General features: G+C 30.9%; 1 protein-coding gene across 1 annotated transcript in view; it reads right to left on the bottom strand.

The window, feature by feature from the left end:
• Mnn1 (menin 1) overlaps positions 1–14,939 on the bottom strand; it is a 50,075-nt gene that overhangs the window by 13,875 nt on the left and 21,261 nt on the right. Inside the window, exons 4-5 of the mRNA XM_035356238.2 lie at positions 14,227–14,492; positions 2,693–3,482 (exon numbers count right to left, since the gene is read on the bottom strand). Coding sequence (XP_035212129.1) covers positions 2,693–3,482; positions 14,227–14,492 — 1,056 coding nt within the window. The remainder of the gene's footprint in view (positions 1–2,692; positions 3,483–14,226; positions 14,493–14,939) is intronic.

Genomic DNA, 14,939 nt, shown 5'->3' with positions numbered 1-14,939 from the left:
AATGAACTAAAAGTAAAAAAATAATTTATTATGTAGTTTAAGGGTGCATCAGATTAAATAATTTTCTTTAAAAAATCCATCTACAGTTTTATATCATGAATAACAGTGTGTGCCTATGCAACTAAATCTATTTTCATTGTACTGTCAGGAGTTTAAGCCATTATCTTTATAAATTTGTGAAGGGCACCCTATGCTTTTATTATTTGTGATATAAAACTACAGATGGATTTTGTAAAGAAAATTATTTAATCTCTTGCAACCATGAAACTATATGATAAATTATGTTTTTAATTTTAGTTCATTAATTATTCTATAGGTTTTAAATAAAAGTTAATTTTATAAAAACTTGTTTTTTATCTTTTTAGTCTCAATGACATATCAATCTCAACTGAAAAATCGGCTTTCAACAATGACTAACAACTCTTTAGCTTACAATAATTTTGCTTGCAACGATGTCAAATGATTAAAAAAAATAGTGAATTTGCAGAAAACTGAGAAACTATGTTAAAAATCTTCCACAAACTTTATTTTAAAATCCTTTATCTCTCTCACTCCCTCTAATAGTGCAAACATAAAAACCTGAGAGTTGTAGAGTTCCTCATTTTGAGATGCTGAGTTACTGTTGAACGTCAAGAATCTTAAAAACTGATAAGTGAATAATCGCTTGAGTTCACATGCTCGAGTGTCGCTTGAGTGACAGAAAATAAGATGGAAGGATAAATAGCCCTTTATTATTCAAATAAGATTTAACAGAACTCCGTCTTGGAGTGTAAAATAAAAGCTGACACTTATGCTTGAACTTAAGAGGCTAAGAATTAAGGCTAATCTTAAGAGGCTAATCTAAACTAAAGAGATATAGCCGAAGCTATCCAGATTCTAATCGAGCTGGCCCCTTAACGCTAATTGACTGCAAAGCTGTCAAGGGCCTAAAGTACGGCCGAGCATAATAATAGCTTACGAGAGAGTAGCCAAAAAGGCGGACGCGTGCAGACAGAATACCTGGTAACTCTTTCCCTAAGACCGAAGAACTTTGCAGTTAAATACCCCTCTTCCTCATTATGTATTCAGACATGATTCTAAAGCTACGTTCTGGCCGGAAGTAGTAAGTTGAAGTTAAGAATCAACAGGAAAGGAAAATTTAACTGTTAATAAAATTAACATAATCTTTACAGAGTTTTAGTTTGTTCATTCAACAAAGACATATATGAAAAATGGTTTCAATTTAAAATTTTAAAAAAATCGCTTCACTACATTGCAGTCTCATCCATAATGAATGTAATGAGCAAAATTTGAGCTTCACAGCTTCTCAGAGAACAGCTGTAAAAATGTACTATAATGTTTTGACGATTAAGTGACAAACATCATGGGAGGGGGGTCAAATAAAGGTTTATAAAAACACAGCTAGTTTTTAAAGTAATCTAATTAATATTTTTTTATGCTTCTTGTTTTAAAAAATGAAAGAGAGTTTGTTTTATAACCTTTGAAAATTTCAAATCCTTGAAACAGATATTTATGATGCTAGAATTTTAAATTCCTATAAAAGATATTATGTACTATAGTAAAACTAAGAAAATCAATTTTTAAAATGAATGCTGATGAAAATGTATAATAAACTTACGAACTGGAAAAAAAATTAAATGACACAGCAGATTTCATTACAAATAATTTTAAATATTAATCAATCGATTTATAAAATTAACTGTACATACAAAGTCTATGTATAAAAATGTTGAGAGAGAAATAGCAATTATAAAATGACAGAATATTTCCACAGTACACTTAACAGATTTTCAAGGAATTATTTGTAGCAAAGGGAACTAGTAAATGCAATTACAACATTTAACTTTGTTTTTGGGCAATACTTTTTGCTCTCTTCTTCCTACTGCAGCCCTTAAAAAAAATTGCACAAAATCACAGGGTTAATCTTTTATAATTCTCGTTTTAAAAAAAAATAATAATTGTTTTATAATCCTTCAAAACTTCAAATCCTTGTGATACATTTTTAAATGCTGAAATTTTAAAAAATACTGCACATCAAACAAAGAAAGAGATTTTTTAAATTTGCCCCCAAAAAATCAGAAATTATATTAAAAGTGTCATAAAAGTTTCATTAAGAAGATTTCTCTCTACTTCATCCAACGGTGCAAATAATAAAATTCTGAGACTTTTTTCATTAAACATAGAAATACATGAAAAGTATTCCAATGCAAAATTTTAAAAAATCAATATCAAATTCTGAAAATTTGTTTCAACATGTGTTGTCATAAACAGTGCTCAGCTTATCAGAAAGTAGTCTAAAAAACCGATCACAAATTTTTTACCACAGTAACAAACACCATGAGTGAACTAAATAAAACGTTTAAATTCTTTATTATTTTTTCAAATATTATATTATTATTTTTTCAAATATTATAAATATTAGCTTTTAAATAGTTGAGAGTTTTTTTTTTTTTTTTTTTTAAGATAAGTAGTTTGTGTGTGTGCCTATGTGTGGGTGGATAACTTACCTCTTATCTCATCTCTTTTTAACTTATTCAATTCTGGTAAAAGCCACCATAATACTTGCTTGATCCATCCCCTCTATACAATTACCTTACACACCATAGGATAAATATGCATTACATGTTAACTTCATATTACAATTAGCAAGTCACATGATCATAACCACTAAAATATGAAAGTGTAATGATACCTGCAAAAACCTAGATGCTGAGTCTATATCTAAGCCTGTTTCCATGCACTGGTCAGGAAGAGAAGTTCCATTTGGTTTAGAAATGAGTACATCATGTGCTTCTGTTGATGATGACGCACTAGATGACCGAGAAGAAAAAGGCTCACCCGATCCTAACAGATATTCCGGGTTTAAAATATTATCTGCACATGCTGCAGCCAAAGCTTTGATATTGGGATGAGGCTCTTCATCAGAGTTAATCTGTGTTTCTAGATTCTGCAAGAACTCAGATTCTTGGCCAACTGCTGTTGCTGTTCGCCTACTTTTACCCCTACCTCCCTCTTCCGAAGAAGCACTTTTGATTTTATTGGACTTTGAAGATTTTTCCTCTGATGATCCATTAACAGAGTTTTCTTTTCCACTTTTAATAGGTAGTCTATCAGGGGATTTTTTTTCTTCGTTTTTTTCATATTCAGTTGCATCATCATCTATATCTAATTTATTTCCAGAAGCTGTGATATCTACCATACATCTCACACTTCCAGGAAACTTGGAAATTGTGGATACAAGTGGTTTTGCCCATCCTATATGCAGAACAGGAGTAGAAGATCCCTCTTCCCATTCACACAATCCATCATAAAAACGTAATAAATATGCAAAACATTCAGGATCTTGCAGTAAAGGAGTTTCTGCCTGACCTGATGGTTCACATCCACTAGAACTGACTACTTTGACTATATGTGGAATCAATTCATTTGCTATTTCCAAAAATTCTTTATATATCTCTTCATCATCTCGACTATAATTATACCTGTAATAATAAACTATTATTACACGAAAAATAAATAAGTACTTACAACATAATAAAAGATAATTTATCATGAAATACAAATATTAGATGTATAAAAATACTATTATACAAAACTGAATATAAGAAATTTTAAATATTTTTTTATATTCTGAGTCACAGCCTTGAATCTTAAATGTGCAGCTAAACAATTAAAAGATACATTAATAATTTACTTTTTATATCCTCAAGCTCTGCTTTCAAGAAAATGAACATTACAATAACCATTTTTTTTAACTAAAGAAACAGGACAATATTTAAATTTATAAATTATATATACAGTTACACCTAATATAAAGAGTAGATTGATATAAAAAAGGTATTTAATTTTTTGGAAAAGATAACGTGTAAGTATTTGGCATCCAAATATTGGCTTTTCAATACAGAAATTAATTTTAAAAAATGCAGCAACTTCAAACTTGACAATTTAGAGCAGGCATGTCCAACCTTCAATCCAGCTAAATAAAGTCTTAAATAATATATGACTTTCATGCAGCAGTTTAAAATTTTGTGACATTTTTTCTGATTTATGATTTTCTTACAAAATCCTAAACATTAGTACATAATTTTTGCAATTTTTTCACAATCAAACTTCGTGAACTGCAGAGATGACAACTGATTTGTGGATACTCTCCAATTTGTATCGCACAGTCAAATAAACATCAATCTTTTATACCAGGTGTTCTCAACCAGTGGTATGTGCGTACCACTAGTATTTTAGCAAAGTATTTTTAACTATTAAATTCAAAAATTAAAACCCCAACATCCTGATTGAGGTTTTTCTCTAACACTCGTAAATTTATGCGATCTAAGCTTTATTCAAGAGTGGTGGTACTAAAAGTATTAAATTTTTGTTTAGATGGTATGCGTTAGTCAAAAGCTTGAGAACCGCTGTTTTATACCAAATGTTTTTCAAATCATCTAACAGGTCAGCATCATTCAGCCACAGCCAGCTTGAAGCATAGGCATCCTAGGCCACCACCAAGAGCGATTTCTGGAGGCATTAACAGTACAAATAACCTACATAGGATACATAGCATCAACTTTACGAATCCCTTAGGCTGTAAAAAATGCTGTAGCTGTGTCTCCACTGAGCAAAATCTCTGTTATGCTAACTTGCTTCACATTGTACAGGTGTGAAAGTTATACTAACAGAAAAAAAAAAAAAGTAAATTCGTTTTCATTAGGATTGCCACATTTAAGACATGCCTAAAAAAGTCAGCCAATTATTTTGGTTAAATGATTTTAAACCAGTTAAAAAAAGCCAGTTCTTTCCTTTTATATTAAAGGGTTGTCTTAAAAGTGCTGTCTGGATTTCATCTATACTACTCATTACATCCTACATATATACTTATACATTATACATACTAAATGCTTCAATTATAAGATGACTCTTTTAATTTAATGATTAATACAAAGTCATAATTAAAAAATTATAAATATATTTAAGGAAAAATAATAACATATTTTCACCTAAAAACACTTAATTTTCCATGCACTTTCACCATTCATCTGCCTTGATTTTAAAAATTTATACACCTTAGCCCCTCTTTTTTTATCTCTCCATTTAGCAATTTCTCATTTTATTCTATATTCAACCACAGTTGAGAAAATTATTTTAATTCAAGCAGAAAAAGGAAGATACCTGTAACCTTATGATGAAATCACACAAGCCAGTAAGCAGAATTTTATTTTTTTATAAAGTTCCACAATATTTTGCTGGAAAATGTTCAACGATAAAAAAGAAATCCTGAATCAGTAAGTCTCTGTAACTTATCTTCAGTTTAAATACATTTATTACAATAGTGCTTCTCTTGGATATATTTTTCTGTTTTTTCTTCTTGTTTATTAGTTAATGTACTCCAAGATATAATAAATAACTAATAATTATATCTAAAAAATAAAACGGTTCTACATAATTTGTTAAACCATCTCTTTAGTATCTCTAAATATTTATTGTCGTCTTGCAGTCTAGACTTCTTGCAATGACTTTCAATTGACTAAGCAATTAAATAAATTTCGGCATTATTTAAAATTAATCTGAATTGTAACTCAAACTCCTGCAAAAGCTCCTGTCTTTTACTCAACATATTTATGAAATGTTTCAATAAATGTTCTGAGACACACTTCTTGTGAATTAATTCTGTTTCTTGGTGGAATTAGAAGCAATAATCTCTCTCTCTCTTTCTTGAACATTCTATTTATTTTTTAATGTATTTTGGCAGCTGGTGCAGCCACACCAGGTGGGATAATTTAAGGGAGCAAAATTTTTAGAATTTACAGAAGCATTGAGCAACAAAATTAAGGAATGGTAAAATCTTTAGAAATAAGGAAAGACACTAGAACACAAAATTTAGAGGTGGCAGAACTTCAGGGAAGTACTTGGCAGCAGAATTTAGGATGTGCAGCAACTGTACTGGGTCACAAAATATTTAGCATTGGCGCTAGATATTATTTATTCAGTTTTCAGATAAGCCTTAAGCATGAGTAGGAAGCAGGTATAAGTATAATAAATAACTAAACTATTATAATTCAGGCTTAACTTCGTCAGCATGCGATCGAAGCAAGATAAAATTTAGCGGAACATATCTTTAGTCACTAATTTCATGATTCACTGCCAATGGCACATAGTAGATGCTAGTTAAGTTTTATAGACACATGATAGCCATGAATTTGAACATTTTCAGATATTGCAAACAAAAACTTAAATTTTCCAAATAATGGAATGTGTGGAGAAATGGTAACAAATGAAGATGATATAACAAAAATTTTTGTGATGGCAATGGCCTAGTCATCAATAGGCTAATTAGATGGCAAAATCAAAGTATGTTCTAAATCTAGAAAACATCGCTATCGATAGTAGAAGAGGTGACAGAGAAATTGCTTAGAAGAATAAAATTTCAATTGACAATTTAGTGGAAGTTCTCAACATGGCAATTATAGGACTTGAACATACTCCTTATTTTTACATTTATTTCAATTACAAAGGATAATACCACAAGTATGATTCGTTGCACTAAAATTTCAATACTGTAAAGCAGCGTTTCTCAAACCTTTCTCTAATGGGGACCAATTTTAAAAATCAGAATATTCCACAGAGCACCTTATTCTTTCTAGTCCCTTTCAAAAGCATTTGCAATTATTTTAGCATATGTTACTGCCAATATACTTATATTCTTGAAATGCAATAAATGAAATTTATTTAATTTTATATTGACATTAATTAGTTAATAGAAAAAAGTTATATTAATAAAATAATAATTTCAAGACTTTTAGAATTTGGATAAGCTTCATTTTATTAACTAAAAATTAAGTAAGTGTTGGTACTCACATTAAAGACATGAATGTATCTGCCAATTTTTGCACAGCTGTTCCACATCTGTATATGTGCTGGTAGGCTTAAATATGAGAACATCACATACATCAAGTCAATTTCTGTCCTTTGTTTTTATTTAGTGATAGAAACCCTTTTTACTTCCTTATACAAAGTAAAGGAGGTACAGTCAAAAGTCGTTAATTTGGACACCCATAATCCGTAATGATCTATAATCCGGACCTCAAAGCTAAAAACTTTATGCGCATGCGCCGCGTTGACACATGCGCATAAGACCTTTACGACAGCGCATATGCGTGTGCGCCAGCGCAGAATACGTTTTTGCGTGCACATTTAATGTATAACGGACGGTATAAGCTAAAATTATCTAATTATCTATTTCAGTTAATGTTGATGATTGCGTTGTTCCTTAATCTTCGAATTGGATGTGGCTTATTATTTTTTGCAGACTGTAAGAGCAATTTTATAAAAGTAAACTTGAACTTTCGATTATATCAAATAGAATTTCCGATGCTGGAGTTCCCAAAGGATATACAAAACGAAAGTATGTTTCGATGTCCGTCAAACAAAAAGTGGAATTGCTGCAAAAAATGGATAAAGACATGAAGAATGTGACAGAGAGGTTAGTGAAAACGAAAAAATTTCGATAGACAAGTTAGTCGGTATTCTCGGCACAGCAATTACGGGACTTGAACAGCGGAACTTTGTAACTAAACAAGAAATTATGTCTGTTTATAGAATTAAAGAGAAAGTATTATCACATAAAACGAAGCAACTTAAACAACTTACATTGAAAGAAATATTTAATAAAGTAAACAAATAAATATTAAGCCTTTTTTTTGTAAATTTTGATACCCTTTAGATCATAATTGTCCTTTATTTCATAAATTACGGTTTCATATTTTTAATTTTAGAATTTCTGCATGCCATCTTACGAGATTTAAACTGATGATCTATAATCCGGAAAAATCGATAATCCGGAATCGCCGAAATCCCGACGAGTCCGGATTAACGACTTTTGACTGTATTGTAATACTGAAAAACTGCGGGTACCATATTCCGATGAAAATATCCACTTTTAACGCTATCAAATGCAATTTAACAATGTTTTCGTCTGACATCATGTAAGGATAGAATAAAGGGCTCTTTCCCAAAACGAATTATAAAACTGATTTAAAATGGATTCATAAGATATTTTTTTCATGGCATACGTACATACATATCTTGCATCACTCAAGAAGGAATGTCCTCACAGTGTTAAAATTTTGTATGTGGAACTGCTATAACACGTAGGTGTGTACCTCCCTTTTTGGTTGCAATTGGCCACACCAAAAGTATATATACATATCCATTTTGTTTTTCGGATCGGTGAGCTCAGTTTTTTTTATTCTTATACGTTGGTAAATTGTGCATTTTTTGCTTTAAAAATGGTTGAATTATGTTGTTCTTATCTTCCAATTAAAGTTTTTATGCCTTTAGTTAACCTACATGGTATAGTTGTAGAATTATCAACAATTTAAAAGTTGTTTCAATACAGCTAAGCACTTAAACAACAACTACAGTCAAAAGTCGTTAATCCGGACTCGTCGGGACTTCGGCGATTCCAGATTATCAATTTTTCCGGATTATAGATCATCAGTTTAAATCTCGTAAAATGGCATGCAGAAATTCTAAAATTAAAAATATGAAACCGTAATTTATGAAATAAAGAACAATTATGATCTAAAGGGTATCAAAATTTACAAAAAAAAAAAAAAAAAGCTTACTATTTATTTGTTTACTTTATTAAACATTTCTTTCAACGTAAGTTGTTTAAGTTGCTTTGTTTTATGTGATAATACTTTCTCTTTAATTCTATAAACAGACATAATTTCTTGTTCAGTTACAAAGTTTCGCTGTTTAAGTCATGTAATTGCTGTGCCGAGAATACCGACTAATTTGTCAATCGAAATTTTTTCTTTTTCACTAACCTCTCTGTCACCTTCTTCATGTCTTTATCCATTTTTTGCAGCAATTCCACTTTTTGTTAAGGGACATCGAAACATACTTTCGTTTTGTAGATCCTTTGGGAGCTACAGCATTGGAAATTCTATTTGACATAATCAAAAGTTCAAGTTTACTTTTATAAAATTGCTCTTACAGTCTGAAAAAAGTAATAAGCCGGATCCAGTTCAAAGATTAAGGAACAACGCAATCATCAGCATTAACTGAAATAGATAATTAGATCATTTTAGCTTATACCGTCCGTTATACATTAAACGCGCACGCGAAATTGTATTCTGCACTTGCGGACACGCATATGCGCATTCATAAAGGTCTTATGCACACGCGTGCGCATGTGTCAATGCGGCGCACGCGCAGAAAGTTTTTAGCTTTCAGGGGCGGATTATAGATCATTCCGGACTATGGGTGTCCAAATTAACGACTTTTGACTGTAATTGTTTTACTACAGCAGCCATATTTTTTTGCGTTTGAAACTTAGCAGAATAGTGGATTTGTTGCCAATCTAGAGAAACTAAGCTTCGCAGAAAGAAAAATAACATAGTCTTTTAATACTGCAAATTAAATCATGCTTAATCCATACTGGAATTATTGTTTAAGTTATTAAATTACACCATATATTGACTCAGCATAGCATCCACAACAAATTAAATCAGTTTCTTCACTTTAAGTGTCTTTTTACAGAGTGGAACCGAAAGGAAACTTTTACTTTTGTGCACCGAAAAATCTGCTTTTTTGCCTGCTGGTCAAATTGCTTGCTTTTGAGCAGAAACTCTAATTTTAATTGTAAAAATTGATTTAACTGCATTTGGTGTTTTATGTTTTTCTACATCTTTCAATTTTTAATGAAGATATTTTGAATTTTTATGTATTTTTGCCTTGCTGCGAAATGATAATTGAATTAATTGAACGAGAAATATACCTTTAACGACGTTTGAGAAAATAAGGGTTTCCTATTAGCAGCAAATATTGTTGTCAGTCTGACTTGGACAGAGAAGAACATTTACGAGTAGCACATGAGTATTAAGTTAATGGCATTGAATCGTCTGTGAAAAACTCTTTTTTTATTTGTTCAATTTCTTTTATACATCGTTTTATATTTATTATAGTATTTGAATAGAACATGTGGCAATGATTAGATAATTCTTCAGATCATATGATTTTTGTGCATTCTGGGTTATAAAATGAATGAAATAAATGTAATTCTATTAAATGAATCTAGCACAAGACTGTCGCTATGGTAAACAAATATAGTGAATTTTAAAGATATCTCTATGTATTGGCATTTATTCTATTGTGGTTTATGTGCTATTGATGAAGTAGAATTCAATAAGTTTAAATGAAATGCAGGAAAAAAAAATGTGTATAATTTAATGTTTCTTACAAGGAAGTCATGTGGTGTACACATCAGATTTGTTACACAGATATAAGTAGAAGCAAACTGACTTATAATTCCACATTGCATAGTTCATTATATTCCATTTTCACTGATTACGAGATCCAGAAATTAACCATATGTTCTGCCTAGAATTTTACTTTAAGTCTAATGTCACTGAAGTTCAATAACTGTTCCCTTTCATTCAATGAGTTTGTTAGTTTCAAAATCACAGTGGAAAGGATGAAAATTCGTTATTATTTACCACTTGAAAATAAATTTCAAATTGTAACATCAGAGTTTCAAGATTAATTCTTTTCCAATAATTATAATGGGCACTGAGAACAGTCAAAGAATTGTTAACCTGGTAGATACAGATATAGTTTATTCAGCTTTCAGAATTTGAGTGCACTAAGTCATCAGCAAAAAATGATGCAAAATCTTGTTAATTTCATTAAAAAATAACAAGACATATTTGTAAATCTAGAAGAACCACAATGGCAGGCTTCAAGAACCATTTGTTATCCATAAACCATAGTTTGAGAAAAACTAATTTACAGCATCCAATTAATAATCATCCAGACGTTTAGCATACCACTGTAAGACTGTCTGTTTGCTTAGTCTACTTCTGATAAATTTCAGGAGTTATTAGCAGATATAAAAAAGTTTTCATTCTGAAAGAAGTCTATTAATCCTTAATTAACAAGGATGAAAGATCATAAAATCATAATTATATTTAACACATATGAAAAAATAAATGAAAATTTGATCAAAAAGTAGAGAAATTAGTTCTTAAAATATGTAATACAAACAAAGCTTTGACATGAAAAATTATATTTACCTGCATAATAGCAAAGCATAAAATGTGTTAGTCAATCTAGATGAATTTTAAACTGAACAAACTCAATAAAAATAATTAGAAAAAACTTCTATTGTAACACGAAATATGAAGCAGTAAAAATGTATAATTTGAAAAACAAGAATAAACATCAAATTACCTGAATGAAGAATCCAGAAACATGGCTAATTTGAATGAAGTGTTAATTCGCTTGAATTCAACATATGGAATAAGTTGAAGTGTTAAAAAGCAAAATAATTAAACTAAAATCTTAAACTGCAGTGCTAAAAACCAGGACCGATCTCCTGATGATAATGATGATGATGCAAGGGAAGTTGTAAATTTATTTTCATTTTTTGGCATATTTTGCTGTGTCCCTATTTATTGCAGTCTGCCACTGCACTTCTTTTTAAGCTTTTGTGTGTGATTTATTCCGAATTGAATATTTAATGAATTTTATATGTATTTTTTATTTCATTTTGTGTGTGTATGTTTGTATATACGAGGGCTATCCAGAAAGTAGATTACGTTTTGGAATAAAAAAATAAACAAAGTATAGGAAACAAATTTTATTATATACAGATGAAAGCCACACTCAAATACTACTTTTCTACATAGTCACCATACAAATTAAGGCATTTATCGTAGCGATGTACGAGCTTGGAAATTCCTTCGTCGAAAAATTCGGCCGCCTGCGCCTTCAACCACTTCGTTACCTCTTCTTGCCTTCCATCTTGCACAAAACTTGTGGTAACCAAGCTTTTCGCGGATGATTTCGTGCAACAAACTTCGCGAAATTTGTGGAAAACTCAAAGAAAGTTCCGTTATTGTGAAATTTCGATTTTCACGGACTTTAGCATCGACTTTTTCGAGAAGTTCGGCGGTCACTATGCTGGGTCTCCCACTTCGATCTTCGTCGTGAACATTGGTTCGGCCATTTTGAAATCTTATGACCCACTGACGCACTCCACCTTCAGTGATAATGTTGTCCCCATACACTTCACGAAGCTGCCGATAGATTTCTATCGGTTTACAGTTTTTTGCAGTCAGAAACCTTATTACTGAGCGCACCTCGCAGCTCGCGGGATTTTCAATTAACGCAGACATTTCAAACCGTCACAGTATCTGAACAGAGCACAGCACGAACCTCTCACTAGCACGGCTAGATGCAGACTGAGCTGCGCAACGCTCTGATCCCAAGATGGCCGCGCTAGCCCCGCCCCTAGCGGACACAGACGGAAACGTAATCTACTTCCTGGATGGCCCTCGTATATATATATATATGAAAACTAGAAGTTGATACATAAAAAATCAGAAGAAATGTGTTTACTAAAAACAATATTTGGTATTTACGTTTAAACTGCCATGCTTTCTATTAATTTATTAAACTTTACCTGGTTTCTGAGAACAAATGTTCATCAGAAAATAATAATAATAAATAAAATTATAATCATATATGCAAAGGATCAAACAAACAGAGAACTGTCACTTACATTAATACTTTCAACAATATGAGCTCAAGCTCATTCGTAAAAATGTAGAAGACAAGTAGGTCAGCTTGAAATTTAAATTTAGATAAAATTCAATGTTGTGGGAACATTGAATTTTCATTTATATATTTAAATCCTTAACAAAATTATCCTTTTCCCTCAATCACAGAACAAAATACATCTCTATGTAAAGGTGGTGTCCAATTCTTCAAGCAAATTTAGGAATAATCAATGTTGCAATGATCCTCAAACAATCTGAGTTAACACTTTTTAAAACAATATTCATAACACTGTGAATATTTCAACAGTTGTGCATAAAAACTGTGTTGATGAAACAAACAATGATACCTTCAAACTGGGGAAGGATGATAAAATTCATTAGAACACAATGCTTGCATGCCAGTATTTTTCCCATGACCACAGATGGCTATTTGTTACAACTGCAGGAAGTTCTTTTTATCAGAATACATATTCTGTAAAGCATTTTATCAGAATACATATTCTGCAAAGTTACTTCACACATATTACCAAACACATTCTTTTGGATAATTAATTTACTAAGAGAATCAAGTATTACTAAATTATCAAATATTCTTATAACATCAGAAGTTGAATGCCATTTGTACCAATCAACCACATTCAGTAAATAACAGTGAAAAATAAGCACAACTAGTCAGCTATCTGATAACAGTATGTCTTGATTTTGACTAGTTCAGTTAATCACCGATTTTTCATGGTAAGGGTACAAATTAAAACTCTTTTTTACTAGAAAATCAGCTCAATATTAATAAAGTCCAACTTTTGACACAAATTCAAATCTTAATAACTATTCATTTGCTTAGTCCCATGCTAAAATGCAACTGTCACAAATGCAATTGTCACAGAGAATCACAAATACATGCTAGCCATACTTACCACTAACCAGAATGACACATGCACATAACCAAAAAGATCAGACAGACAATTGTAACAGCAATATTCTTAATTTAAATTTTTGTACTATAAGATTTAAGTCATGTTTTTCCCATTTTAAAAAAAAAAGTTGTTAGGACACATCAGTGGGCTTCCTCTTCACATACGCTTCTAGCAGAACATCAGTGTACTGTCAATTAATTTAATATACTGTGAAGAGCACATAACTTAATCTACTCACATAATTCACAGCTGGATGACAACTTTAATGGTAGTGAGATTTTAAAAAATCATATTTTTTAATCTACTAATATGTTAAGTGAAACACTGTTTGTAGAAATAACGGTAGAATACAAGTAAATAATCAAAAGATGTTAAAACTCGAACTGGCATTTACTAAAATTAAAAAAAAAAAAAAAAAAATTCAAGCCCAAATGTTTTTTAAAAATTTCCAGAGTAGTACATAAAGACAACAAGCACATAAAAGGTGTACCCCAGAAGTCATGAAATATATATTATATATAGAGAGAGATAGAGTAAAACTATTTTACAAAAAAAAAAATACTGATAAAAAGAGTAATACTATTTTACAAAATTTTTTACAGCAACAAAATTATACATAATTGTGTTCAACAAAAGAGAGCAAGCAATATTAATTTACACAAATTTTCTAAAGCAACAAAAATATTTATTACGATTACACTTGATGAAAGACAAAAAGAGCAATTTTTTAAGCAACAAAACACAATGCCACATACTTTCTAATTACATCAGCAGCATTAGCCCAGGCTTCAAGTGCACCTTTATAACGTCCATTCCGGTAGAGGTACCCTCCAAGGTATGTATATGGATAAACATGCATATTGCAATAATAACTTTGAGCAGCTAATATAGACTCTCGAAAGAGTTCTATAGGTGGAGGACGACCAGGACTAGGAGATATCTCTTCCAAATCACCAAGATTTCCCAAAGCCATTGGGTAAGTTTTTAAATGGTTTAAATCATACAAGAGCCATAGAAGTTGCTAAAATGATAATAAAATTATTATTATTTGTACTTATCTACTTTCTTCATATCACATAAGTACTTTTGACCCCTGAAAATGGAAAATAAGAAGTAATGAATAAAAAACTTCCTTGATAATAAACAAAAATTCAACAATACCAAATTTAAATAGCAAGAGAAACATGCCAATGTAAAATTTTAAATTATGTAAAGCGGCAATCTTATTTTGATGTATTTTATAAATTAATCAATTTTGAGGATGATAAGACAAAGGTTCTTCTCATCAGGAGTAAAAAAAAAAATGCAGCAGGAACAAGAAAAATACACAAGATCACAATACAGACACACCCACGGTCCAAACAGATAGACATCTCATGCTCAAGGCCCATAGGGTTTGTACATTTATATCATGCATCCTAGCTCAGGAATTATTTTGCTCCTGAAAAAGAGGGAGTGTATGATCACC

This window comes from Stegodyphus dumicola, chromosome 9 (genome assembly GCF_044657685.1).
Source record: "Stegodyphus dumicola isolate Sdum_Otavi_A_Nest chromosome 9, ASM4465768v1".
Classification (NCBI taxonomy): Eukaryota; Metazoa; Arthropoda; class Arachnida; order Araneae; family Eresidae; genus Stegodyphus; species Stegodyphus dumicola.
This window is presented reverse-complemented; position numbering and strand designations above follow the sequence as displayed.